This window comes from Plecotus auritus (assembly GCF_963455305.1).
Source record: "Plecotus auritus genome assembly, chromosome: 10".
NCBI classification, from domain to species: domain Eukaryota; kingdom Metazoa; phylum Chordata; class Mammalia; order Chiroptera; family Vespertilionidae; genus Plecotus; species Plecotus auritus.
The window spans coordinates 19,068,183-19,093,818 of NC_137785.1; the positions used below are offsets into that span (position 1 = coordinate 19,068,183).

Sequence of the window (25,636 nt, forward strand, 5' to 3'; positions counted from 1 at the left end):
AAATGGGGGCTGTGTCTGGGGTCTGGGGGCCTGGCAGCCTGTGGCCAAGGCTTGAGACCATCCACCTTTCATAGGCCAGGACCTCAACAGCGCCCTGGGTGACCTTGTGCTGTATAACTTCTCTGCCAACACCTGGGAGCGCTGGGACCTGAGTCCTGCCCCGGTATGGACCCCACCTCTGCTCTGCCTGGAGGCACCTGCCCCTCTGTCAGTCCCAGCAAGGGCCTCCCAGAGCCACCTCTTCACCCTATCGTCCCCGCAGCCTGCAGCTTGATAGGGGAACACCTACTCCTTTGTTTCTGTTTTCTATCTCAGATTTTTTTGTCTTTCTGTGTGTCTTGTCTCTCTCCTGGCCCATCTCTCTGACTCTTGATCCTGGTGTCTCCTTCTCTCGGGACTGTATCTCTCTTTCTCTGTCATTTCTCCTTCTATTTCTGTCTCCCTGGCTCTGCCTTCCTTATTGTGTTTCTCTGTTTCTCCTCTGCTTGTATTCACATGTGTCTGTCTTCATGGGTCTGTCTTCTGTCTTTGCATTCTCTTTGTCTCACCACCTGTCTTTCTCTCTGTGTCTGTCTTTGTCTCTGCATCTCTGTGTCTGTGTCTGGCTCTTTCTGTCATTCTGTGTGTCACCATTTGTTTTCCTCTCCATCTCTGTCTCCTCGTCTCTTCCTCACAGGCTGCCCGTCACTCCCATGTGGCTGTGGCCTGGGCCGGCTCCCTGGTGTTGATGGGCGGTGAGCTGGCTGATGGCTCCCTCACTAGCGACGTGTGGGCCTTTAGCCCACTGGGCGGGGGCCACTGGGAGCAACTGGCACCACCTGCTTCCAGTTCCGCGGGGCCGCCAGGCCTGGCAGGCCATGCAGCTGCCTTAGTGGACAACATCTGGCTCTATGTGTCTGGTGGCCGCACCCAGCACGACCTCTTCTCCTCCGGCCTGTTCCGTTTCCGCCTTGACAGCACCAGTGGGGGCTATTGGGAGCAGGTGATTCCGGCAGGTGGGCGGCCCCCTGCCGCCACTGGCCACTCCATGGTGTTTCACGCCCCATCTCGAGCCCTGCTGGTTCATGGTGGACACCGGCCCTCCACTGCCCGGTGAGTAACCTGCCCCACAACCTCTGCTCTGCAGGGCCAGGCCTGGCCCAATACCTGGGCCTTTCGTCTTTAGTGGGCTTTGCCTACCGATGGACTCCTGTAGGCATTCAGTCACTCCTTCCTTCATTTATTCACTCATTCACGCACCCACTCAATCTCTTGGTCACTTGCTTTCCCACACACTCCCACTGTCCATCCATTCCACCAGCCCCTGCTTGGTGTCCAGCTCTGGCTAGATTATGCAGGACCCAGATATATGTCCAACCTGGGTCCTGCCCATAGGAGCTTCTAGTTCTGAGGGGACATAAACCCAGTTACCGCCGGTCTCAACCCTGAGTGATTACATACCTTTAACAGCCCAGAGGAGGGACAGAGGCCTCTCCTGCCCTGAGCCCTCCCTCTGCCTTCCCCCACAGGTTCTCTGTGCGGGTGAACTCCACTGAGCTCTTCCATGTGGATCGGCGTGTGTGGACAACCCTGAAGGGCCGGGATGGGCTGCAGGGCCCACGGGAGCGAGCCTTCCACACGGCCAGTGTCCTGGGCAACTACATGGTGGTCTATGGTGAGGAGGCTTCCTGCCTGCCTGCCTGCCGGGGGTCCAAAGCAACCCTGAGCTGAGGCTCCTTGAGCGGGTGCCCCACCTCCCCCAGCCTTGCCAGCGGTACCCCTTTCCTTCTTTCCCAGGAGGCAATGTGCACACCCATTACCAGGAGGAAAAGTGCTATGAAGATGGCATCTTCTTCTACCACCTGGGCTGCCATCAGTGGGTGTCAGGGGCTGAGCTTGCCCCGCCAGGAACGCCTGAGGGTGAGTGACCCCTCTGTTTTCCTGAGGGGCTCCTGAAGGTCACACTTCCCCCCACAGTGAATCTGGGCTTTGGGCAAGAGCCACCTCGGTCCTTGTCGGGGTGAGCCAGACATGCTATTTGAGCCTGCTCAGGGGGCAAGCCTGCACTGCAGACAGGACTAGGGCATTGTTGTCATGGAGATGGGAGGCAGTTACAGCAGCATCAGACCTAGGTTCCAGTTCAGGTTTGCCAGTTTCCAGAGGGAAATGCCCATGAAGAGGTAACTTTTCCAGGGTCACACAGTGGGAAAGGGCAAAACCAGGATGGCTGGCCCCAAAGAACTACCTGTACAAAAAAGCCATAATTAAAGGGGGTGTGGAGAACCTTTCGAATGCATTAGATCAGGTTCCTTCCTCACAAAGGGGCATATCATTTCAGGGGGCTACAGACTTCCCAGAAGCCTGTCTGTTCTCCCCACTCGGCTGAACAGAAGAGCAAGGACAGAGGAAGGGTGGGCATTTAAGAGGAAAAGGTCCCCAAGGAACTTTGTGTAGCCATTAGGGATAAAGCCTGGGCCTGACATTGGAGATCTCCCATCCAGGACTCCTCTGCCTGTCCCTCTCCCTCTTTTAGGCTCCTTTACTGGGCAGGCGAGAATGTGAGATTTTTGCAAGTCTCTTCCTCTTCTGTAGTTTGTGATTTCCTGGACCAAGACCCAGGTGCTTACAGAGCATTCAGGTTCAATAAGAGGGTGGGGGAGTCACCAATCACGAACCACTTACTGTCAGTCAGGACTCTTTGTTGTGACAGAAATCTAACCCAACCAGCTTAAGCAAAAGGGAGAATTTCTTGGCTAACTTGAGTGAAAACTCTGGCCAGCTTCAGGTTGGGCTGGATCCAGGTGCTCACATAATGGCATTAGCCATTTCTCTCTCCAGTTCTTGGCTGAGTTTACTTCAGTCTCCAGCCAGCTTTCCTTTTGTAGATGGTCACCAGCAGCTCTTGGATGATATTTTACCCCTTTAAAATGCTCAGAGGGGCCCTGCTGGTGTGGCTAAGTTTGTTGAGCGTTGTCCCATGCGCCGAGAGGTGGAGGTTTGATTCCCAGTCAGGGTACATGCCCAGGTTGCAGGCTAGATCCCCAGTAGGGGGCATGCAGGAGGCAGCCGATCGATATTTCTTTCTCAACCATGTTTCTCTCTAGTTCCTTTCTGAAATTAATAAAAGCATATTTAAAAAAAAATTCCCAGAGGGAAGAGAGTGTTTCCCCCCCAAGAATTGTAGGAATTGAGTTCCATCCTGAATTAATAAAAGCATATTTAAAAAAAAATTCCCAGAGGGAAGAGAGTGTTTCCCCCACAAGAATTGTAGGAATTGAGTTCCATCCTGAACTAATCACTGACACTGATAAGCCTGGGCTAAAGCCCCACTTTTGCCCGAAGCAGGTATGGCTTGACTTGAACCTTGTGGACTGGGAGAGGGAGAAGGTTGTTTTCTGGGGGAAAATCAGATGCTGTCACCACAAGGGAGGCCATTGCCAGGCAGACAAAAAGCAGGTGAGAGCCAGGCAGCTCCCTAAGGGCAGAGAACACAGAATCGGAGAGACATGGAGTTTCTTGCCCAAGGCTACCCTGCTAGTCAGTAGTTGATCCATGATTTAAACCCAAGTAAATGTTAGACCCAGGATTTGAACCCAAGTTTTCTTTTACTTTTTAAAAATATATTTTTATTGATTTCAGAGAGGAAGGGAGAGGAAGAGAAAGATAGAAACATTAACGATGAGAGATAATCATTGATCCGCTGTCTCCTGCATGCCCCCTACTGGGGATCAAGCCCGCAACCCAGGCATGTGCCCTTGATTGGAATTGAACGGGGACCCTTCAATCCGCAGGCCGACGCTCTATTCTCTGAGCCAAACCAGTCAGGGTGAACCCAAGTTTTCTGACCGTAGAGATCATACTCTGTCTGAAAGGTGGCTTGTGTAGGGTACGGAGGCCAGAGGAGAGAAAGGACTAGAGCTGGTGCAGGGCCAGGCAGGCTGGGTGGGTTTCCATGGGCAGGTCGTTAGAAGCAGGAGCTCGGAGACTGAGCTGAGGCTTAGGAGAGCCAGGTGTAGTCCTCTGGGCAGGGGAGTCATGCCGGAGGGAGGGGGATTGGGGATCCCATGTCCTTGCGGGGGGGGTCTGTATTCTTCTAGGCCGAGCAGCGCCTCCCAGTGGTCGGTATTCACATGTGGCAGCTGTGCTTGGTGGCAGTGTCCTGTTGGTGGCTGGTGGGTACAGTGGCCGGCCCCGTGGGGATTTGATGGCCTACAAGGTGCCCCCCTTTGTGTTCCAGGCGCCTGCTCCAGACGTGAGTATTGGGGTGATAGGAAAGGGTGGCTGGGGAGGAGGTGGCATGATTCCCACAGATTAGAAAGTTAGGAGTCCTTGGGGTAAGTAGTGGGAGTCCCTAGGTCCATAAGAGGAGGGATGTTGGTTCCCAGGTTCAGGGGAGGAGGAATGGAGGCAGAGGGGCAGTGGTTCCTGGCACTGGAAGAGGATTGGACAGGGATCCTCAAGGTGCTGATCAGTCGGGGTTTCCTGGGATAATCAAAATGAGTGGGAATATAGGAACAGGCCCCTGTCTGAGGAGCCCCTTCTTCCACCCCCATCTCTCTACAGTACCATTTGGACTATTGTTCCATGTATACGGACCACAGTGTCTGCTCTCGAGACCCCGAATGCAGTTGGTGTCAGGGGTCCTGCCAAGCTGCACTGCCTCCTGGGACCCCCTCGGGGGCTGTGAGTAGCTGTCCTCACACCCCCCCCTTGCACAGAGACCAGCCCTCAGTGTCTCCCTCTGCTGAAACCAAGTGAAGAAGGGCTCCCCCCACACTCACACACGGGAGACTTGTTTCACATCTAAGATCAGCATACCCGATTCTTGATTACTGACCCCTAAACTTTGACCCTTTTCCCAATCCTTTTGAACTTATCTGTACCCATATCCCCAGGCCCTGTCCTCTTCAACTTTGTCCATTCTAATTGGCTTTCAGTTCCCTTCTCCAATTTCCTGATCCATTCTACTCCAAAACTCCTAAATCCATAGCCCTTTCCAGATCTCATAAACCCCAGTGAACAAGGACTCCTGTCCCCTTCCTTTCCTGCAGTGTCTGGCTGCCAGCTGCCTGGGCCTGGGGCGCCTCCTGGGTGACTGCCAGGCCTGCCTGGCCTTCAGCAGCCCTGCAGCTCCTCCCCGGGGACCCGGTGCCCTGGGCTGGTGCGTGCACAATGAGAGCTGCCTCCCTCGGCCTGGTGAGTGACCAGTGGAAGTGTGGGAGAGGGCATTGCTGCACCCCACACTGACCCCCCTCTCCTGTCCTTATAGAGCAGGCCCACTGCCGAGGAGAGCAGATCTCAGGCACCGTGGGCTGGTGGGGGCCTGCACCTGTCTTCGTCACATCCCTGGATGCCTGCGTCACCCAGAGCTTTCTGCCTGGCCTGCACCTCCTCACCTTCCAACAGCCACCCAACGCCTCCCAACCTGACAAGGTAGGGAGCTGGGGATGGAGTGTTGAAGGGCTGGTCCTAGGGTTTTTGTTTTCCAAATAGATCTTTACCACTTATATGTTTACCCTGTAAGTCTCTACATTCAAGGGTCTGATTTTCCTTACTGAGTTAAAAACATTTAAGAAATGTTTTTAAAATTGTGGTAGCCCTGGCCCATGTGGTTCAGTGGGCTGAGCATTGTCCCATGCATCAACAGGTTGCCAGGTCGATTGCGGGTCAGGGCATAGGCCCAGGTTGTGGGCTCCATCCCCATCAGAGTAGGTGCGGGAGACAGCTGATCAATGTTTCACTCTCACATCGATGTTTTTTTCTCTCTCTCTTCCTCTCTGAAATCAATAAAAACATATTTTAAAAAGCCCAGCTGGTGTTGCTCAGTGGTAGAGCATTGACCTATGAACCAGGAGGTCATGGTTTGATTCCAGCTAGGGCATAAATGGGACTTTTAATCATTTTTCTTTCTTGCACAAAAAGTAGTATATTCTCCACACTATACTACCACATCCTTTTTTTCTTAACACATCTCAGCGATCTTCCCATTAGAGAACTTAGGAAACATTCTCATTATCTTTACAGCTGCATAATATTCCATTTATTTTCTTTTTTTAAAAATTTCTTTATTGATTAAGGTATTACATATGTGTCCTTATTCCCCCATTACCCCCCACCTCCCATTTATGCCTCCACCCTCCTGTTGTCTGTGTCCATTGATTAGGCTTACATGCATGCATATAAGTCCTTTGTTTGATCTCTCCCCCTTACCGCCACCCTCCCCTACCTTACCTAAGGTTTGACGTACTGATTGATGTTTCTCTGTCTCTGGATCTATTTTTGTTCATAAGTTTATGTTGTTCATTATATTCCACAAATGAGTGAGATCATGTGATATTTATCTTTCTCTGCCTGGCTTATTTCACTTAGCATAATGCTCTCCATCTCCATCCATGTTGTTGCAAATGGTAAGAACTCCTTCTTTTTTACCGCAGCGAAGTATTCCATTGTGTAAATGTACCACAGTTTTTTAAACCACTCATCTGCTGATGGGCACTTAGGCTGTTTCCAAATCTTAGCTATGGTGAATTGTGCTGCTATGAACATAGGGGTGCATATATCCTTTCTGATTCGTGTTTCTAGTTTCTTGGGATATATTCCTAGAAATGGGATCACTGGGTCAAATGGGAGTTCCATTTTTAGTTTTTTGAGGAAACTCCATACTGTTCTCCACAGTGGCTGCACCAGTCTGCATTCCCACCAGCAGTGCATGAGGGTTCCTTTTTCTCCGCATCCTGGCCAGCACTTGTCATTTGTTGATTTGTTGATAATAGCCATTCTGACAGGTGTGAGATGGTATTGCATTGTTGTTTTGATTTGCATCTCTCTGATGATTAGTGACTTTGAGCAGGTTTTCATATGTCTCTTGGCCTTCCTTCTGTCTTCTTTCGAAAAGTGTCTATTTAAATCAGTTGCCCATTTTTTGATTGGGTTGTTTATCTTCTTTTTGTTAAGCTGCATGAGTTCCCTGTAAATGTTGGAGATTAAACCCTTATCATTGATATCATTGGCAAATATGTTCTCCCATGCAATGGGTTTCTTGTTGTTTTATTGATGGTCTCCTTTGCTGTGCAAAAGCTTTTTATTTTGATGTAGTCCCATTTGTTTATTTTCTCTTTAGTTTCCATTGCCCTAGGAGCAGTATCAGTGAAGAAATTGCTTTGGCATATGTCAGAGATTTTTCTGCCTGTGGATTCCTCTAGTATTTTTATGGTTTCTCGTCGTATGTTTAAGTCCTTGATCCATTTTGAGTTTATTTTTGTGTATGGTGTAAGTTGGTGATCTAGTTTCATTTTTTTGCATGTATCTGTCCAATTTTCCCAACACCATTTATTGAAGACACTGTCTTGACTCCATTGTATGTTCGTGCCTCCTTTGTCAAATATTAATTGAGCATAGTGATTTGGGTCGATTTCTGGGTTCTCTATTCTATTCCATTGATCTATATGTCTGTTCTTGTGCCAGTACCAGGCAGTTTTGAGAACAGTGGCTTTGTAATACAGCTTGAAATCTGGTATTGAGATCCCACCTACTTTGTTCTTCTTTCTCAGGATTGTTGTGGCTATTAGGGGTCTTTTTTTATTCCAGATGAATTTTTGGAGAGTTCTTTCTAGGTCTGTGAAATATGCCGTTGGTATTTTAATGGGGAGTGCATTGAATCTATAGATTGCTTTGGGTAGTATGGACATTTTAATGATGTTGATTCTCCCAATCCATGAACATGGTATGTTCTTCCATCTGCTTACGTCTTCCTCTATCTCTTTTTTTCAGTGTCCTGTAGTTTTCTGCGTATAGGTCTTTTACCTCCTTAGTTAGGTTTATTCCTAGGTATCTTAATTTTTTTGGTGCGATGGTAAATGGGATTGCTTTTTTAGTCTCTCTTTCTGTAAGTTCACTATTGGTGTATAGAAATGCCATAGATTTCTTGGCGTTAATTTTGTATCCTGCTACATTGCCAAATTCATTTATTAAGTCTATTAGTTTTTTGATGGAGTCTTTCAGGTTTTTTATGTACAATATCATGTCATCTGCAAATAAGGACAGCTTGACTTCTTCTTTTCCAATTTGGATGCCTTTTATTTCTTCTTCTTGTCTAATTGCAATGGCTAATACTTCCAGTACTATGTCGAACAGGAGTGGTGAGAGTGGGCATCCCTGTCTTGTTCCTGTTCTTAGGGGAAATGGTTTTAGTTTTTGCCCATTGAGTATGATGTTAGCTGTGGGTTTATCATATATAGCTTTTATTATGTTGAGGTATGATCCTTCTATTCCCACCTTGTTGAGAGTTTTTATCAAGAAAGGGTGTTGGATTTTGTCAAATGCTTTTTCTGCATCAATTGATATGACTATGTGATTTTTATCTCTCAATTTGTTTATGTCCGTGGTCGGCAAACTGCGGCTCGCGAGCCACAGGCGGCTCTTTGGCCCTTGGAGTGTGGCTCTTCCACAAAATACCACGGCCTGGGCGAGACTATTTTGAAGAAGTGGTGTTAGAAGAAGTTTAAGTTTAAAAAATTTGCCTCTCCAAAGAAATTTCAATCGTTGTCCTGTTGATATTTGGCTCTGTTGACTAATGAGTTTGCTGACCACTGGTTTATGTGATGTATCACGTTTTTGATTTGTGGATATTGTACCATCCTTGCATTCTTGGGATAAATCCTACTTGGTCATGGTGTATGATCTTTCTGATGTAATGCTGGATCCGATTTGTTAGAATTTTGTTGAGGATTTTGGCATCTGTGTTCATGAGGGATATTGGCCTGTAATACTCTTTCATTGTGTTGTCTTTATCTGGTTTTGATATTAGGGTGATGCTGCCTTCATAGAAGGAGCTTGGAAGTGTTCCTTCCTCTTGAATTTTTTGGAATAGTCTGAGGAGGATAGGTTTTAGTTCTTCCTTGAATGTTTGGTAAAACTGCCCTGTGAAGCCGTCTGGCCCCGGGCTTTTGTTTGCTGGAAGCTTTTTGATGACTGCTTCAATTTCTTCCATAGTTATTGGCCTATTGAGATGATTACATTCTTCCTAATTGAGTTTTGGAAGGTTATATTTTTCTAGGAATATGTTCATTTCCTCCAGGTTGTCCAGTTTGTTGGAATAGAGTTGTTCATAGTATTTTTTAACAATCCTTTGTATTTCGGTGGGGTCTATTGTTATTTCACCTCTTTCATTTCTGATTTTGTTTATTTGGGTCCTCTCCTTTGCTTTTTGGTGAGCCTGGCTAGATGTTCATCAATTTTGTTTATCCTTTCAAAGAACCAGCTCTTGGTTTTGTTGATCTTTTGTATTGTTTTTTTTTTTTTGGTCTCTAGGTCGTTTATCTCCACTCTGATCTTTATTATTTCCTTCCTTCTGCTTACACTGGGCTTTTCTTGTTGCTCTCTTTCTAACTCTTTGAGTTGTAGGGTTAGGTAATTTATTACCATTGTTTCTTGTTTTTTGCAGTAGGCTTGTAGAGCTATGAACTTCCCTCTCAAGACAGCTTTCTCTGTGTCCCATAGATTTTGGATTGTTGTGTTTTCATTGTCATTTGTTGCCATGATGTTTTTTATTTCTTCCTTGATCTCTCTGGTAACCCAGTCATTGTTTAATAGCATGCTGTTTAGTCTCCATGTGTTTGATTTCTTTGGATTGTTTTTATAGTAGTTTATTTCCAGTTTTATGCCACTGTGATCTGAGAAGATGCTTGATATGATTTCTATCTTCTTGAATTTGAAGAGACTTTGCCTATGACCCAACATATGGTCTATCTTTGAAAATGACCCATGTGCACTTGAGAAGAATGTATATTCTGTGGCTTTGGGGTGAAATGTTCTGAAGATGTCAATTAATTCCATCTGGTCTAGTGAGTCATTTAGGATTGATGTTTCTTTGCTGATTTTTTGTTTAGAGAATTTGTCCAGTGGTGATAGTGGGGTATTAAAGTTTCCTACTATGATTGTATTGCTGTCAATCTCTCCCTTGATATCCTCCAGGAGTTTTTTTATGTATTTGGGTGCTTCTGTATTGGGTGCGTATATGTTTACCAGCGTTATTTCTTCTTGTTGGATTGCTCCCTTTGGTATTATGAAGTGGCCTTCCTTATCTCTTGTTATGTCCTTCACTTTGAGATCTAATTTGTCAGATATAAGTATTGCTACCCCAGCTTTTTTTCATTTCCATTTGCCTGAAAAACCTTTTTCCATCCCTTCACCCTCAGTCTGTGTGTGTCTTTTTTTCTGAGGTGGGTTTCTTGTAGACAGAAGACATATGGGTCATGTTTTCTTATCCAATCCGTTACCCTATGTCTTTTGATTGGAGCATTTAATCCATTTACATTTAAAGTTATTATTGATAGGTACTTATTTGTCGCCATTTTTATTCTTTACTCCTGTGTTCCTTCTTCGCTTCCTATTTCTTTTTTTTATAGCAGACCCTTTAGCATTTCTTGCATTGCTGGTTTGGTGGTAATAAATTCCCTTAGTCCTTTTTTGTCTGTGAAGCTCCTGATTTCACCTTCAATTTTGATTGATAGCCTTGCTGGGTACAGTATTCTTGGATTCAGACCCTTCCTTTGCATGACTTTGTATATTTCATTCCATTCCCTTCTGGCCTGATGAGTTTCTGTTGAGAAATCAGTTGCTAGTCTGATGGGTTTCCTTTGTAGGTAACTTTCTGTCTCTCTCTGGCCACTTTTAAGATTCTTACTTTGCCGTTGGTGTTTGCCAATTTAATTATAATGTACCTTGGCGTCGGTCTTTTGGGTTTCATTTTGCTTGTGACTCTGTGAGCTTCTTGGATTTGTGTGGGTTTTTTCTTCCTTATATCAGGGAAGTTTTCTGTCATTATTTCTCCAAACAGGTTTTCTATTCCTTGCTCAGTTTCCTCTCCTTCTGGATCTCATGTTATGCGGATGTTGTTTTGTTTCCTGTTGTCCCAAAGTTCCCTTAGGCTCTCCTCCTGCTTTTTAATTTTTTTTTCTAGAAGCTGCTCTACTTGGGTATTTTTTCCTACCTTGTCTTCTAGCTCACTGATGCGGTCCTCTGCTTCTTCTAGTCTACTCTTGATGCTTTCTATTGAGTTCTTTACAGCAGCGATGTCATTTTTCATTTCTTCATGGTTCTTTTTCATTTCCTCTTGGTTCTTACTCATATTGTTGAATTTGTCTTCCATTCTTTTCAGCCACCTTATGACCATTTCTCTGAATTCTTTCTCTGGCAGGTTGCTTGCCTCCATTTCGTTTATTTCCTTTTCTGGTGATGCCTGCTTTTCTTTCATATGTGGGCTGTTTCTTTGTCTCCCCATGTTCTCTCTTCTCTGGGTGTCTGGTTATGTAGTTCTCTCTCTCCTTATCCCAGGCGAAATCTGACCTTTCTGTGGTGGAGTGTAGAGCTCCTCTGAATCTGCGTGTTTGCGCCAATTGGGGACTGGTGCTCTGGGGTTCGCAGCTGTTCGGTGGGTGCCGCAGTTGTAGATTTTCAGGCTTCAGATAACATCCACTTTCCTCTTCAAGATGGCGTGCTCTCCGCGTCCAAGCCGGTGGCTCCGGGAGGGAACCCGGCAGCAGTGGGGCTGTCCGGTCAGGGGACCCCCGTCCAGCAGTCCCCCACCTTCTCCTGGATTATAGCTGTCCCTTAACTCTCCAACAGACACTCCCTGTGCGACTCTCAGCTGTTCTTTCTATCTGCTCCAGGACAAGGCTCGGGACAGGTCTATCTATTCTGCCGCCATTTTTCCACCTCAAGTATGCTTTTTTTCTCCATTTATTTTCTAACACCTAGTACTGTTGTTTATTCAAACAGTCTCCCATAATGAACACTTGACTTATTCCATTCATTTGCAATTACAAAAACACATTCTTACCAAAAAATCATGTCTGTCACTTTGAATGTTTTATCTGGAATCTTTTTATTTATTATTATTATTATTTAATCCTCACCTGATGACATGCTGAGAAACAGAGTGAGAGAGAGAGAGAGAGAGAGAGAGAGAGAGAGAGAGAGAGAGAGAGGAGAGAGAGAGAGACATTGATTGGTTACCTTCCTTACATGCCCTGAGTGGGAATTGAACCCACAACCTTTGGTTGAGCACAAGATGCTCAGCCAACTGATCCACACCGGCCAGGGCTGGAATCTCCTTTTTTATTTTATTTATTTACTTATTTTAAAATAAATTTTTATTGATTTCAAAGAGGGAGGGGGAGGGAGAGAGAGATAGAAACATTAATGATGAGAGAGAATCATTGATCGGCTGCTTCTTGCATGCCCCTTACTAGGGATGGAGCCTGCAACCTGGGCATGTGCCCCCAACCAGAATCAAACATGGGACCCTTTAGTCCGCAGGCCAACACTCCATCCCCCTGAGTCAAACCAGTCAGGGCTGGAATCTCCTTTAAAAAAAAAACACCTTGTGTACTTGTTGATTATATAGCAGAGGATATGATACATAGAGTGAGGTCCAGAGTTTCTGAGCACAGGGGCTTCTGTCCCCATGGAGTTGGGTGCGACATCCTCCAGGCACGTAGGTGTGTTCACTAACCTGGAAGTTTTCCATACCCCGTAGTTAAAGGATTTTATTTATTTAATTTTGTTATCTAGACTCCTGAGGGCTTAGGTGGAAAGGTGGGGAATTGGGGAAGAGGATGTTGTTCGTTTTCTGAGTTGGCATCCTGACTCTTCTTAGTTATCCTGGGTGAGCAGCCTCCCCTGCCCTGGCCTCAGTCTCATTCCATGAAATAGGGAAGGAGGTTGAGTTGCTTGATCTTTTCTGGCTCTGATGTGGCCTGAGGAGTGTGGGGACTGTGGGCCACGCAAAGAGGCACTCATTCATACCCCTTCCCCGCTGGCACAGGTCTTGATTGTCCGCAGCACAACCATCACCCTGACACCCAGCCCAGAGACTGACGTATCACTAGTCTATCGTGGCTTCATCCACCCACTGCTTCCGGGAGGGCCCGGTGGGCCAGGGGCTGAGGACGTGGCTGTGTGGACCCGGGCCCAGCGCCTACACGTCCTGGCCCGGATGGCCCGTGGCCCTGACCCAGAGAACATGGTGAGGGTGCCTGGGACACTCAGAGGGTTGTTTATGGTCAATACGGGGGCGGGGATGTGGGGTGCAGGGAAGACTGGGGAGGAGATGTATCCTTAGCGGAGGGAGGGCCATGGAGTGTTCATTTGTGAACACAGTTTGGGAAATTTTGAAGAGGGTGGGGAAGGACTGTCTTACCAAGTCAGATTCCCCTGAGGAGGAGGAGGGTCCCTGGTGGATTTGGAGGCACTTGGAGGTTCTCGGAATTTAAGGAACCCTGAGGCGCCCCTCCTCTTCCCAGGAGGAGGTGGCTGCGAGGTGGGTTTGAAGCTCTCAGAGGTTTCAGAGATGGGGGCTGTGGCAAATCTTGAGGCCCTGTCTGTCCTCACCCCTGTCCGTCCTGCAGGAGGAAGTGGGGCGCTGGGTGGCTCAGCAGGAGAAAGAGACGAGGCGGCTACAGCGCCCAGGTTCTGCTCGTCTCTTCCCAGTGCCTGGCCGGGGCCACAAGTACGCGGTGGAGATCCGGGGCCAGCTCAATGGCTCAGCGGGCCCTGGGCACAGTGAGCTCACGCTGCTGTGGGACCGGACTGGTGTGCCAGGTGGCAGTGTGAGTACCCAGACCCAGGAGTCTGATCCTCTGGGATTTCTGAACCCCAGGCCACAAACCTTGGCTTCTGAACTCTGGACTCACCTTGTACCCTCCAGACTCCACTCCCAGACCCCCAGACTCTGACCTGACCTGACCTGATATTCTGACCGCTGCCCACATCTGTACCTCTTCCTTCCCTGACCCCGCTGCCCCTGACTCTGCCCTTTATACTTTGACCTCTAATCTCTAGAATGTTTCAAATACTAATCCCCTTTTGTCTGCTAATGGCCTAAATTCTGACTTTGTACATGCCTGACTTCTCAATATTGTCTCTAGACCAGCCGTGGGCAAACTACAGCCCGCGGGCCGGATCCGGCTGTTCTCTTGCTCTCCCCTCCGCTCCTTTACTTTGAATTTATATTAGTTCACACAAACACTCCATCCATGCTTTTGTTCCGGCCCTCCGGTCCAGTTTAAGAACCCATTGTGGCCCTCGAGTCAAAAAGTTTGCCCACCCCTGCTCTAGACACTTAAGTCTTTAGCTCCAGACTCTGATCCCTACTTCAAACCTTGACTCCTGACCCTCAAGTTGGAGCACGGGCCCCTGACTTCCTATGCCTCCTCCCCCAGGAGATCTCCTTCTTCTTCCTGGAACCCTACCGCTCCTCGGCCTGCGCCTCCTACTCCTCCTGCCTGGGCTGTCTGGCAGACCAGGGCTGCGGCTGGTGCCTGACCAGCTCCACCTGCCACCTGCGCCAGAGTGGGGCTCACTGCATGGACAGTGGGGCCCGTGGGTCCTTGCTGGTGCTGGTGCCTGCCCTCTGCCCGCTCTGTGAGGAGCATCGTGACTGCCACGCCTGCACCCAGGTTTCTGCCAGGCCACTGGGGATAGTTTCAAATTGGAGGCAACCAAAGCAGGGGACTGGAGAAGAGGCGCCCCAGGGCCGACATGGGCAGCCAAGGGTCCCTACGGTGGCAGTATGGGGACATAGCTGGGGCCATTGTCTTTGATCTGTAGACAAGAGCCAGGTGGGGAGCAGAGGAGAGGGACTGGAGAGGGGGCTCCTGGCAGTCAGGACTTTAGGGGCCAGAAAACCCAATAGGTCGCCTCTTCACCAGAGGGGCATTTATCGGCTTGGGCGGCAGAGTCCAAGGGTAGGCCTTCAGGCCTGTGACCTCCAATGGTTCAGACCATAGTTTCCCTGGAGGGTCATTCCTGGGGAATGGCAAGGGAGCCACAGGGCTCCAGTCTTGCATCCCTCGCTCAGCCAAGTGGAAAGAGTACCTTTCTGTCCCCACCCACTGTTACCTCCCAGGTCAACAGGGGTCCCAGAAGTGCATTTTACTGCCTCTGGTTGGGTCTTGTGCCAACTCTAGGATTAGTCAGTGAGGCCAGGGGTGGGGGTGGCCCTTTGCCTACCTCTGGATCCCAAGGATTGCATTTGCCCCACACTCGACCATACAAAGGGATTCTTGTGCCCAAAACGCGAGAGGGTGCTGGGCAGGCAGAAGCTATGGATGTTGCTGGCTGAAGGGGAAAGTCTGGAGAGGCAGGCAGTGGGAGAGGGGAGGGGGCTTGGAGGGGTGGTCTTAGGGGGTGGGTAGGTGAGGTAAGCTGGCACTGGGAGCCCAAGGGAGAGAGCTAAGCTGGGCTCTTACTTCTCCAACCCCCCAGGACCCCTTCTGTGAGTGGCATCAGAGCACCAACCGCAAAGGGGACGCAGCATGCAGCCGGCGAGGCCGGGGTCAGGGTGCCCTGAAGAGCCCAGAGGAGTGTCCCCCGCTCTGCAGCCAGTGAGCCCCACTGGGCCCAGGGAGCAGGTGTGGGTGTGTGTGTACAGACCAGCCATGGCGTGACCCAGTCCTCACTCCTCACCCCCAGGCGCCTGACCTGTGACGACTGCCTGGCCAACTCAAGCCAGTGTGCCTGGTGCCAGTCCACCCACACCTGTTTTCTGTTTGCTGCCTACTTGGCCCGGTACCCGTATGGGGGCTGCCGAGGCTGGGATGACAGGTGCGGTCAGGGTGGGTAGCTGGGCTCATGGAGGGGAGGTTGGAGAGGTGGAGGTGGCTGGGCTCTGACACCCTCCACACCTGCCGCCCTGCAGCGTGCACTCAGAGCCCCGGTGCCGGAGCTGTGACCGCTTCCAGACCTGCCACGAGTGTCTGCAGAGCCATGAGTGTGGCTGGTGTGGCAATGAGGACAACCCCACACTGGGGCGGTGAGCCCTGGGCGGTGGGCAGGTGGATGGGCAGGATGGGGTGGACAGCTCTCCACGGCCCTAATTCTAACGGCTGCCCTGTTTCTCTGCCTCTCTGCCTTTTCCTTACCATCATCTCTGTTTTTCTCCCTCCCCACTTCTCCTAGTTTTTCCCTCTTCTCCCTCTCCACTCTGTCCCTGCTTCTGTGACTTGTTTTCTCTCATTGTCCTTCCTTCCTTCTTCTTGACCTTCTGTTTCTGTCTCTCCTTTCACTGTGTCCCTGTCTCTATCTTGCTTCTGTCTTTCACCATCATTGTTGTTTGACTATTCTTGCTTTCCCTCTGTTGCTTCCATTTCTCCTTACTCTCTCTCCATATTCATATTTCTCTCTTTCTCTCTGATTGGCTTTCTCTCTCCTTGTAACTATTTCCATCTCTTGTTTCTTTTATCATCTCCTCCCACTCTACCACCTTCTTCAATCTCCCACCCTCCAGGTGCCTCCAGGGGGACTTCTCAGGGCCCCTGGGTGGGGGTAACTGCTCCCTGTGGGTGGGAGAGGGCCTAGGGCTGTCCGTGGCCCTCCCTGCCCGCTGGGCATATGCCCGCTGTCCTGATGTGGATGAGTGTCGCCTGGGCCTGGCACGGTGCCACCTGCGGGCGACCTGCCTGAACACGCCCCTCAGCTACGAGTGTCACTGCCAGCGAGGTTACCAGGGTGATGGCATCACATACTGCAATCGCACGTGAGTGGGGCATGGGTTTCCATGGAGATGCTGCCCCAGGGCTGGGGCATGTGGAGTGGGAGGAGGAAGTGATCATGGTGCTGGAATCCCTCCTGTGGAACCAGCATCCAATGAGCCTCAGGTTTTTACCTTGCAGACTAGGTCCTCATTAGAGTGGCAGGCTCCCCAGTGGAACACTACTTACTGTGGAGGCAGGTCACCCATGTACTAGTAGTCTTCAGAGTTGCCATGGAGATGGAGGTTGAAAAGGGGTTTTCATAGAGAACAGATCACTAGTAGTGATGTGTGGTTACTATAGAGACATGAGCTCCCATGTGTGATGGGGTTACCTTGGAGACAAGGCCACCCACGTAGTCTAGGGCCAGTGGAATGGGCAGTAGCTTGTGATGGGGTTGCTCTGGAGATGATGGGGTGGAATGGGATGGCAGGGGATGCCTTGGGCACTCTGAGCCTGCCCAGCCCTTCCCCCACCCCTGCCACGGCCCCTCAGGTGCCTGGAGGACTGCGGCCATGGTGTGTGCAGTGGACCCCCTGACTTCACCTGTGTGTGTGACCTGGGCTGGACATCTGATCTGCCCCCGCCCACGCCTGCCCCGGGACCCCCCGGCCCCCGCTGCTCCAGAGACTGTGGCTGCAACTTTCACAGCCATTGCCGAAAGCGGGGCCCTGGCTTCTGCGATGAGTGCCAGGGTGAGCTGCCCTCCTCCCAGACACCCCTGGACTGGCCTCAAGGGAGCCTCCTCGGGGTTCCAGTTTTCTTTTCTCTGCGTGGGCTTCAGTGTCCCCTCATGCAGCTCGGGGTCCTCCTGCCCACTGCCTGCTCCTGACCCCTGACCTGCTTCAGTGGCACTCATCTCATTGGTGGGGGCTTAGTCCCCACTCTTAGGACTTGCTATTCCCCCAAGTCTGGGCCTTGGTTACCCTCCTTTGAAGCAGCCTGGTGAGGTCAGGGATCAGGTGAGCCAGTTGGGCAGGCTCCTTCCACCCTTGTCCCTGACTCTTTGTCCTGCCTGCTGGGGTCTCTACAGACTGGACCTGGGGGGAGCACTGCGAACGGTGCCGGCCCGGCAGCTTTGGCAACGCCACGGGCTCAGGCGGCTGCCGGCCCTGCCAGTGCAATGGGCATGGGGACCCACGCCGTGGCCACTGCGACAACCTCAGTGGGCTCTGCTTCTGCCAGGACCACACCGAAGGTGCTCACTGTCAGCTCTGCATCCCTGGCTACTATGGGGACCCCCGGTAAGCCAGGGGCCGGACAGGTGGGGTAGGGGTTAGGGACATGTGGAATGAGGCAGGACTGGTCTGACACTGGCTCTTCTCCATCTCCCCAGGGCCGGTGGCTCCTGCTTCCGGGAGTGTGGCGGCCGTGCCCTCCTCACCAACGTGTCCTCAGTGGCACTGGGCTCACGCCGGGTTGGGGGGCTGCTGCCTCCAGGTGGTGGGGCAGTGAGAGCTGGGCCAGGCCTTTCATATTGTGTGTGGGTTGTCTCGGCCACTGAGGTGCTACAACCCTGTGCTCCTGGGACCCTCTGTCCCCCACTCACCCTCACCTTCTCCCCCGACAGCAGCACCCCCTGCACGGTGAGCTCCGAGGGCACTAGGGTTCAGACCCATGTCTTCCCCACCCAGTTGGACTCCTTAGACAGACTCTGACCCCCATCATCCCATGTTTTTATCCTTCAAACCCCAAACTCTAGTCCTTCAACCCCCAGCCCAAAGACCTTCCCATTTACCAGATCACCTCTTGTTTCCTGGATTCCAAGTCTCCACCCCCAGATCCTCAAACTGCCTTCCTCAGTACAGCCTGGTAAATATGCGGTGTGTGCTAGCTCTCACCAGCTGGCAGTGGCCACCAGGAGCTGTGTATTGAGAAAGAGGCAGCAGGTGAGAGTGTCTGATTGATTAGCCATGTCTGCTGTCAACACAGGAGGGGGAATGGTGGTCTCCATGCCACAGTTTGACAGTCTGCCCAGTATGTTCAAACAGCCCACTTCCCCGTCTCAGGTTGTCTTCTCCCCTTGAACTCCTCCTCCTCCTCCTCCCAGACCCCAAGCATCCCTCTTTCTCATCCCCATCATCCCCTAATCCTCGGCTCTGCACCCCTCCAGCTGAGCTACGTGCTGGCCTTTGATGGCTTCCCACGCTTCCTGGACACTGGTGTTGTGCAGTCGGACCGTAGCCTCATTGCTGCCTTCTGCGGCCAGCGGCGGGACAGGCCCCTCACTGTACAGGCCCTATCTGGTATGGGGACTAGGGAGGTGGGGCCTCTGTCCTGGGCTGTGTATCCCTTGCTCCCCTGCATCTTGCTGACCAAGGTGGACTTAAGACCCAGCCCGACTCTGCCACTGACTTGCTGGGTGAGGCAGCCCCTTGCCACCTGTGGGTCTCCGTGTCTTCACCTGAGAGGCAAAGAGTATTGCTGGGCTGCCTCTGGAGAGAAGGGCCAATCGGATGTGTCTTTGGGCGCACAGAAGGGCTGGAGTGAGGGCCCTGAACATCTCCTCAGCCTCGATTCTCTACCAGGGCTGATTATGTCCTCAGGGCATGTGGCTGGTGGTCATGTTTGGGGGTGCTACTGGTATCTCATGGGTACAGGCCAGAGGTGCTGCTCTATATCCTACAATGCATAGGACAGCCCCACAACCAGGACTCATCAGCAGGGCTGAGGGAAGCCCAGCTCAGGCTGATGGAAATGCAGTAGGAATAATTTGTTACCCGTGGCAGTTAAGGGCCCAAGTCTGGAAATGCTTCCTTTCATACTGCAAATCAGAGGGACTCCAAGGCTGGGAGAGAGAGGCAGAGTTGTACTGGCAACCCACACCCCTCACAGTGAGCGAAGAACTGAGGGGCCCCTCATTTCGTTTTACTCACCGAGTATTTACAGAGCACCTGCAGTGAGCCAGGCCTGAGCTAGAGGTTAAGGGTGCAGCAGTGAACAAGGGCACAGCGCTGCCTTCATGGTTCACTGTGTGTGTTTGTGTGAGGGGAGGACATCAAACAAAGTTCACTCAGAATAGGGGGGGACAGAAGGAAGTGGAAGAGAGTGCCTGGCCTCTCTGGGGAGTCTTTGAAGAGTTTCTCTGCAGAGGTGAAGTCTCATTTGAGGCCTGAAGGGGGCGGTGTGGGTAAGGGGGACTCCTCAGGGGAAGATTAGCAGGTGCCTAGGCCCTGAGAAGCAGGAGCAGGGCCTGGTGCTGGAGCCAGAGGGCCAGGGGAAGGCGATGACGTCAGAGGGCCTGCAGGGCCTTTTTTTTTTTTTCAATATAACTTTGACTCATTTTTTACATATCATTAATTCCTGTCTCCCCCGCCTCCTTCCTCCTCCTCTGCCCCCCCAAATCTTTTTAAGGAGACTTGGTTTTACGAAAGAACAATAGGGAGTTGCGGAAGGTTTGGAGCTTGCGAGTGACAGGTTCAGATTCATATTTTTTAAGGATCACGTGGGATGACTGAAGGGCAGAGTGTAGGTGAGCCAGGAAGGCTAGTTGGGGGTGGTGCTGGTGGCCAGGCCAGACAACTGAGGAAGTGGCAAGCAGTGGGTGAATAGGAGAGAAATTTAGGCTTTAAAACCAATGGAACTTGATGGGCTGGACTAGGGAGAGGGGTGCAGTGATTATAGATGATCGGGTGGCTGGCTTCCCTGCCCAATTACATGGGTTTTTCTCAAAACCTGGGGATGGAGCCGCGCCTGGACCTTGGCCTTGCTACATGCCTCTGGCCTCTCTCCCAACAGGGCTGCTCGTGTTGCACTGGGAGGCCAACGGCTCCTCGTCCTGGGGCTTCAACGCTTCAGTGGGCTCTGCCCGCTGTGGGTCAGGGGGCCCTGGGAGCTGCCCTGTTCCCCAGGAGTGTGTGCCCCAGGATGGGGCCGCAGGTGCTGGCCTCTGCCGCTGTCCCCAGGGCTGGGCTGGCCCACACTGTCGTATGGCTCTGTGTCCTGAAAACTGCAATGCCCACAGCGGGGCAGGGACCTGTAACCAGGTACAGGTGGGATGGGGTGAGTTAGGTGGGACAGGGGTGGTGCTCAGGGCTCCCGCCGAGCTTCCTTCTTCTGTCCCCCAGAGTCTGGGTGTGTGCATCTGTGCTGAGGGCTTCGGGGGCCCTGACTGTGCCACGAAGCTGGACGGCAGACAGCTGGTCTGGGAGACCCTCATGGACAGCCGCCTCTCAGCTGTGAGTTGTGGCAGTCCACTTTCTGGAGAGGTTCCACACAGCCTGGATCATTCTCCCTCCTCCACTTCCTGGAACCATTCCCAGACCCGATATTCAGCCTGATACTGTCATGACCTTAGCCTGACCCCTCATGTCCCCACCCCCACCTTCAGGACACTGCTAGTCGCTTCCTGCACCGCCTGGGGCACACCATGGTGGAGGGACCTGATGCCACCTTGTGGATGTTTGGGGGCCTGGGCCTCCCCCAGGGGCTTCTGGGAAACCTGTACAGGTGAGAACTGCCCTGGGGAGGTGGGATACCTAAATGAGAGAGAGGTCACCTCAGCGATGCTGAGATATCTGTCACATAAGAGTCCCTCGGGGGTGCAGAATAGGACACTCCAAAGGACACTGTGACACTTGTCACAGCAAGTTCACCTCAGGGATGGATACTTATTTGGGTGGTGTTACCCTGGGGGATAGTAAGGTGACTATCATAGGAGGGTCATCCTAGGGGATGCTGGGATATCTGCCAAGTGTGGGGTCACCCAGGGGATGCTGGGATGACTGGACAGTGAGGCTGCTTTTTTGTGTCGGTTCCAGGTACTCAGTGAGTGAGTGGAGGTGGACACAGATGCTGGCAGGAGCTGAGGACGGGGGCCCAGGCCCCTCGCCCCGTTCCTTCCATGCAGCTGCCTATGTGCCCGCTGGCCGTGGTGCCATGTACCTGATGGGGGGGCTCACGGCTGGGGGCATCGCCCGAGACTTCTGGGTCCTCAACCTCACCACCCTACAGTGGCGGCAGGAGAAGGTGAGCATGTCTCCCCACCCCCAAGCCCTAAAACCGGGCTCTGGCTAAGATGACCAGGGAGCTCCTGCCAGCTTCTTCCCCAGAGGACATGGCTTCCTCCTTGGGCTCCAGCACAAGTCCCAGAATTGAATTTCATTGGCCGTCTGGGTCACATTGTATTCCCCAGCTGATCTGGTCAAGGGGTGTGATGCCCTGGTGGGCCAGCCTGTGGAGCGGTCCCGTCAGCCTATGCAGCCAGAGCGAGAGCAGCGGGGAAAGGGCTTCCCAAAGGAGCACAGGCCGTTGCTACCTGAAGAAGTGACACTGAGAGGCAGGCGTGGGAAAGGCCTGCTGCACACCTGCTGGGACCAGGGCCGGTCGGAGGGCCTGTGGTCTGACCAGCCCCAGGCGGCTCACTATCTCCTTAGCGAGTTCAAGCGGAGTGTGGGGAGTTTTGAGTCTCGCTTCTACCCTCAAGATGACCCCTGACCTCTGGCCTCCCGTGACCTCTGCCTTCTATCTCTCAGGCCCCTCAGACTGTGGAACTTCCAGCTGTTGCTGGTCATACCCTCACTGCGCGCAGAGGCCTGTCTCTGCTCCTGGTGGGCGGTTACTCTCCTGAAAATGGCTTCAACCAGCAGCTGCTCGAGTACCAGCTGGCGACTGGCACCTGGGTATCCGGAGCTCAGAGTGGGACACCCCCCACAGGTGCGGCTAGGGACAGGAGAGCACAGTAGGCTCTCATCCACTCCCATACTCCATGGCCACTGCCCTCATACCTTGTTATATCCCTGTCGTCCCCTGCCCCCTGCCCAGGTCCTCGGGTACCATCTCTTGAGAATGAGACGCTCAGTTTCTCTAACACCCTCCCCTTGACTCTATGAAAAGCTGCCTTCTTCTCCTCTCCCCAGATCACTGTCCCTCAGATAATCTCCTTTCTCTTCCTCTCCTTCTATTCTTTGGTCACTGTCCCCAGGACATTCTGGCCACCCCGGTCTCCCTTTTCCCTTCCCCAGAGCCTCTGATGGTTATCCTTTGAACTCAGGGGAGAGAGAGGAGTTGGGAAGGGCTCCTGAGTCTGTGGCCTCAGGGCCTGGAAAGGTGTGGTCATGAGAAGGGGATCCCAGGAAGGTGGGGGCCTTCCTGATCCCCAGGCCTTCCCCAGTCTCTGTTCTCACTCTACTCCCCCCGCCCCCCAGGTCTCTATGGTCATTCTGCCGTGTACCACGAGGCCACCGACTCTCTCTACGTGTTTGGGGGTTTCCGCTTCCACGTGGAGCTGGCAGCCCCATCCCCTGAGCTCTACTCCCTGCACTGTCCTGACCGAACCTGGAGCCTGCTGGCCCCTTCTCAGGGGGCAAAGGTCAGAAAAGGTGGTCTAGACAGATGGATGTAGTGGGTGGAAGGGAGGGGGCCTCCCTATCCCAATGATCCAGGACTAGTTCACCCCTGGACTCCTACTCCCCCTTCTTCACAGTCCCCTGACCTGAGCTGTGGCATCCCAAGTCTCCCCTGCTCCATCCCTGGCTTGGAAGAAAGAATCCTAGACCAGGAGTTCAGAGGCCTGGGCTCTGCTCCTCCCCACTCTTGGTGTAGCCCTGGCAGGCCCCTCCCCCTTCCTGGCCTCCCCATCTGGAACTGGGGCTCTGAAGCTCCTTGCACTTCCTGCTTTCAAGGCCAAAAGAGAGGGGTGTGGGAGAACTTGCAACCTCAGATGTGCTGGTTAGAGACAATTGCATTTTCCATCCACCCAACATACTCCCAAGTCCTTCACAGATGCCCCCAGCCCAGCTGGAGAGGTTACATGAAAATGTGACGTCCATTTCAAGCAGTCTGGGCTAGTTCCTGGGGAGTAGCTTGTAACCAGTCTAGGGCCTGCACTTGGTGCCAGGGGTCTGCTTGTCCAGGGACCAGGCCCACAGGTAACGGAGCTGACTGACTGACAGCTCAGGGGAGGGTGGTGCTGGTTCACTCCGAAGGGGTTCTATGCTAGGTCAGGCTGGGATGCCAGCTCACAGAGCACAGGATGTGGGAGCAGGAAAAGGAGGTGGCTCTGGGGCCTGCTGAGGAAGGAGGGAGGTTTCCTGGAGGAAGGAGGTGAAATCTGAGGAAGGTTCACTGGGTGGGCTGGTGGGCGCTGGGGTGTGGGGAGAATCAGGGTGGCCAGTGGGCTGAGAGAGTGAGCAGAGGACTGTGGGCTCTAACAGGCCACCTGTCTCCCCAACAGCCCCGCCCCCGACTTTTCCACGCCTCAGCGCTGCTAGGGGACACCATGGTGGTCCTGGGGGGACGCTCGGACCCTGATGAGTTCAGCAGCGATGTGCTGCTCTACCAGGTCAACTGCAACTCTTGGCTGCTGCCTGACCTCACCCGTAAGTCCATTGCTGTTCCTGCGAGCCCCCGGCCTGGGACCCCTGCTCATTAGGAGTCACATGGGTCCCTTCAGACTCTCAGGCAAAGCTCCTGTCCCCTCTGTGGTATCTAAAGACCCAAGGGGATGCCCTCCTTCCTTTTTTTTTTTTTTTTCTTAGAAAAGTTTATGTTGCTGCTTTTATTGAGGTCTGTGGTGGGGGCCTAGGATTTCTACTGGCTCACTCATTATTGGTGAATTTAAAACATAAGAGCAGAAAACAAACAAGTAGCTCAAATAGTCAGATTTGAAATCAACCAAGTTCTCTAAAACAGATCTGGCTCTATCAGCCTGGCCCTGGGCCGCCATGCGTGATTCCAGATAGCCTTCCTTGGAGCAGGCGCCTCTTCGGAAGGGATGCCTGGCAGTCAGAGCTTCAGTCAGGCACTTGCATTACAAGAAGAAAACGAAGCTGTCAGGGCTGTACTGCAGCACTCGTCTCCACTCCTCATTTCACTCGCTGCTCCTTTTTTTCTCTCTGTGTCTCTCCCTCGCTTGTGTTTTGCTGTCTGTGTCTGATTCCCTGGCCCTGTCTGGCCTTTTCTGTCTTTCCCTGTCCTGCCCCGACTGTCTTTCCCCTCCTTAGCCTCTCTCACTGCTTGCTCGGTGTCCCTCTCTGACTGGTATCTTTGTGTGGGCCTCTTCCCGGAGTCTCCTGCCTGTTCTCTCTCTTTCCCCAGGCCAGGCCTCTGTGGGGTCCCCGATGGAGGAGTCTGTGGCCCATGCTGTAGCGGCAGTGGGGGGCCGCCTGTATATCTCAGGGGGCTTTGGGGGAGTGGCCCTGGGCCGCCTGCTGGCCTTGACCATGCCCCCAGACCCCTGTCGCCTGCTGCCCTCACCTGAAGCTTGTAACCAGTCTGGGGCCTGCAGCTGGTGCCATGGGGTCTGCTTGTCTGGGGACCAGGCCCACAGGTAATGGTGCTGACTGGCAGCTCAGGGGAGGGTGGGGCTGGTGCTCTCCGAAGGGGGTTCTGTGCTAGGCCAGGCTGGATGCCAGCTCACAAGGGAATATGAATATGGGCAGCTCATCACAGGCAGGGCGGGCTGGGGGACTCCGAGGAGGCAGTCCTGCTTGTGGGCTGGAGCGTTATCCAAAAGTGATTCCTGAAACATGGGGCTCAGGAACCACCTGAAGGAGCTGGGTCTGAACTGGGCCCTAAATGACCGGGAGACTTGACACCAGCCATTTTCAGAGGTGGGGCTGTGATTGGCATATTTGAAAGACCACCTGAGTTTGGAGAACATGAGACTGGAAAGTTGTGTGGGGTCGGCTCAGAAAGCACTTCCTCAGTGCTTGGCTGAGGCACTGGCTCCATGCAGTCCACAGACCCCCTCATCTGTAGTTTGGGAAGCTGAATGCGTCAGGAAGCTGAGCTCGCTGTCATAGATTTAGCACAAACTCATTTGGCTCCACTTGTCCCATTAAATGTGCCACCATCTTTACTACAGAAATATTAGAGGGTTTGCTTCATGGGGTGTTATGTAAGAATACATACATCCACTGCTTTTCTGAAATCTGGAAAGTTCTGAAGCACTGGGCTTTCAAAGATTTGGGGTAAAGGATTATGGACCTCCACTGTGAAAGACAGGGAGCCACAAAGGTTTGTGCAGGAGGTGGCAGGGGCAGCCCAGGGCAGAAAGAGAGCTTGGGGCTATTGTGAAGGAATGACAAGGGGAGGCTGCATGTAGAAACTAGACAGGAGGCCAGGGCAAGGGGAAGAGGTCTAACTGAGCAAAGGGCTGCAGAGGTGGGCAGGAGGGGACGGTC

At 52.2% G+C, this 25,636-nt stretch overlaps 1 protein-coding gene across 1 annotated transcript in view; it reads left to right on the plus strand.

The window, feature by feature from the left end:
• Nucleotides 1-25,636, plus strand: part of MEGF8 (multiple EGF like domains 8) — a 48,090-nt gene that overhangs the window by 8,275 nt on the left and 14,179 nt on the right. The window contains exons 5-31 of the mRNA XM_080645455.1: nt 75-163; nt 677-1,092; nt 1,509-1,654; nt 1,777-1,899; nt 4,077-4,231; nt 4,543-4,662; nt 5,031-5,175; nt 5,249-5,412; nt 12,806-13,006; nt 13,389-13,589; nt 14,202-14,438; nt 15,247-15,365; nt 15,454-15,585; nt 15,680-15,793; nt 16,268-16,516; nt 17,007-17,206; nt 17,545-17,755; nt 17,848-18,097; nt 18,625-18,757; nt 20,250-20,497; nt 20,579-20,689; nt 20,842-20,960; nt 21,272-21,479; nt 21,986-22,166; nt 22,658-22,821; nt 23,686-23,830; nt 24,549-24,780. Coding sequence (XP_080501581.1) covers nt 75-163; nt 677-1,092; nt 1,509-1,654; nt 1,777-1,899; nt 4,077-4,231; nt 4,543-4,662; nt 5,031-5,175; nt 5,249-5,412; nt 12,806-13,006; nt 13,389-13,589; nt 14,202-14,438; nt 15,247-15,365; nt 15,454-15,585; nt 15,680-15,793; nt 16,268-16,516; nt 17,007-17,206; nt 17,545-17,755; nt 17,848-18,097; nt 18,625-18,757; nt 20,250-20,497; nt 20,579-20,689; nt 20,842-20,960; nt 21,272-21,479; nt 21,986-22,166; nt 22,658-22,821; nt 23,686-23,830; nt 24,549-24,780 — 4,813 coding nt within the window. The remainder of the gene's footprint in view (nt 1-74; nt 164-676; nt 1,093-1,508; nt 1,655-1,776; nt 1,900-4,076; nt 4,232-4,542; nt 4,663-5,030; nt 5,176-5,248; nt 5,413-12,805; nt 13,007-13,388; nt 13,590-14,201; nt 14,439-15,246; nt 15,366-15,453; nt 15,586-15,679; nt 15,794-16,267; nt 16,517-17,006; nt 17,207-17,544; nt 17,756-17,847; nt 18,098-18,624; nt 18,758-20,249; nt 20,498-20,578; nt 20,690-20,841; nt 20,961-21,271; nt 21,480-21,985; nt 22,167-22,657; nt 22,822-23,685; nt 23,831-24,548; nt 24,781-25,636) is intronic.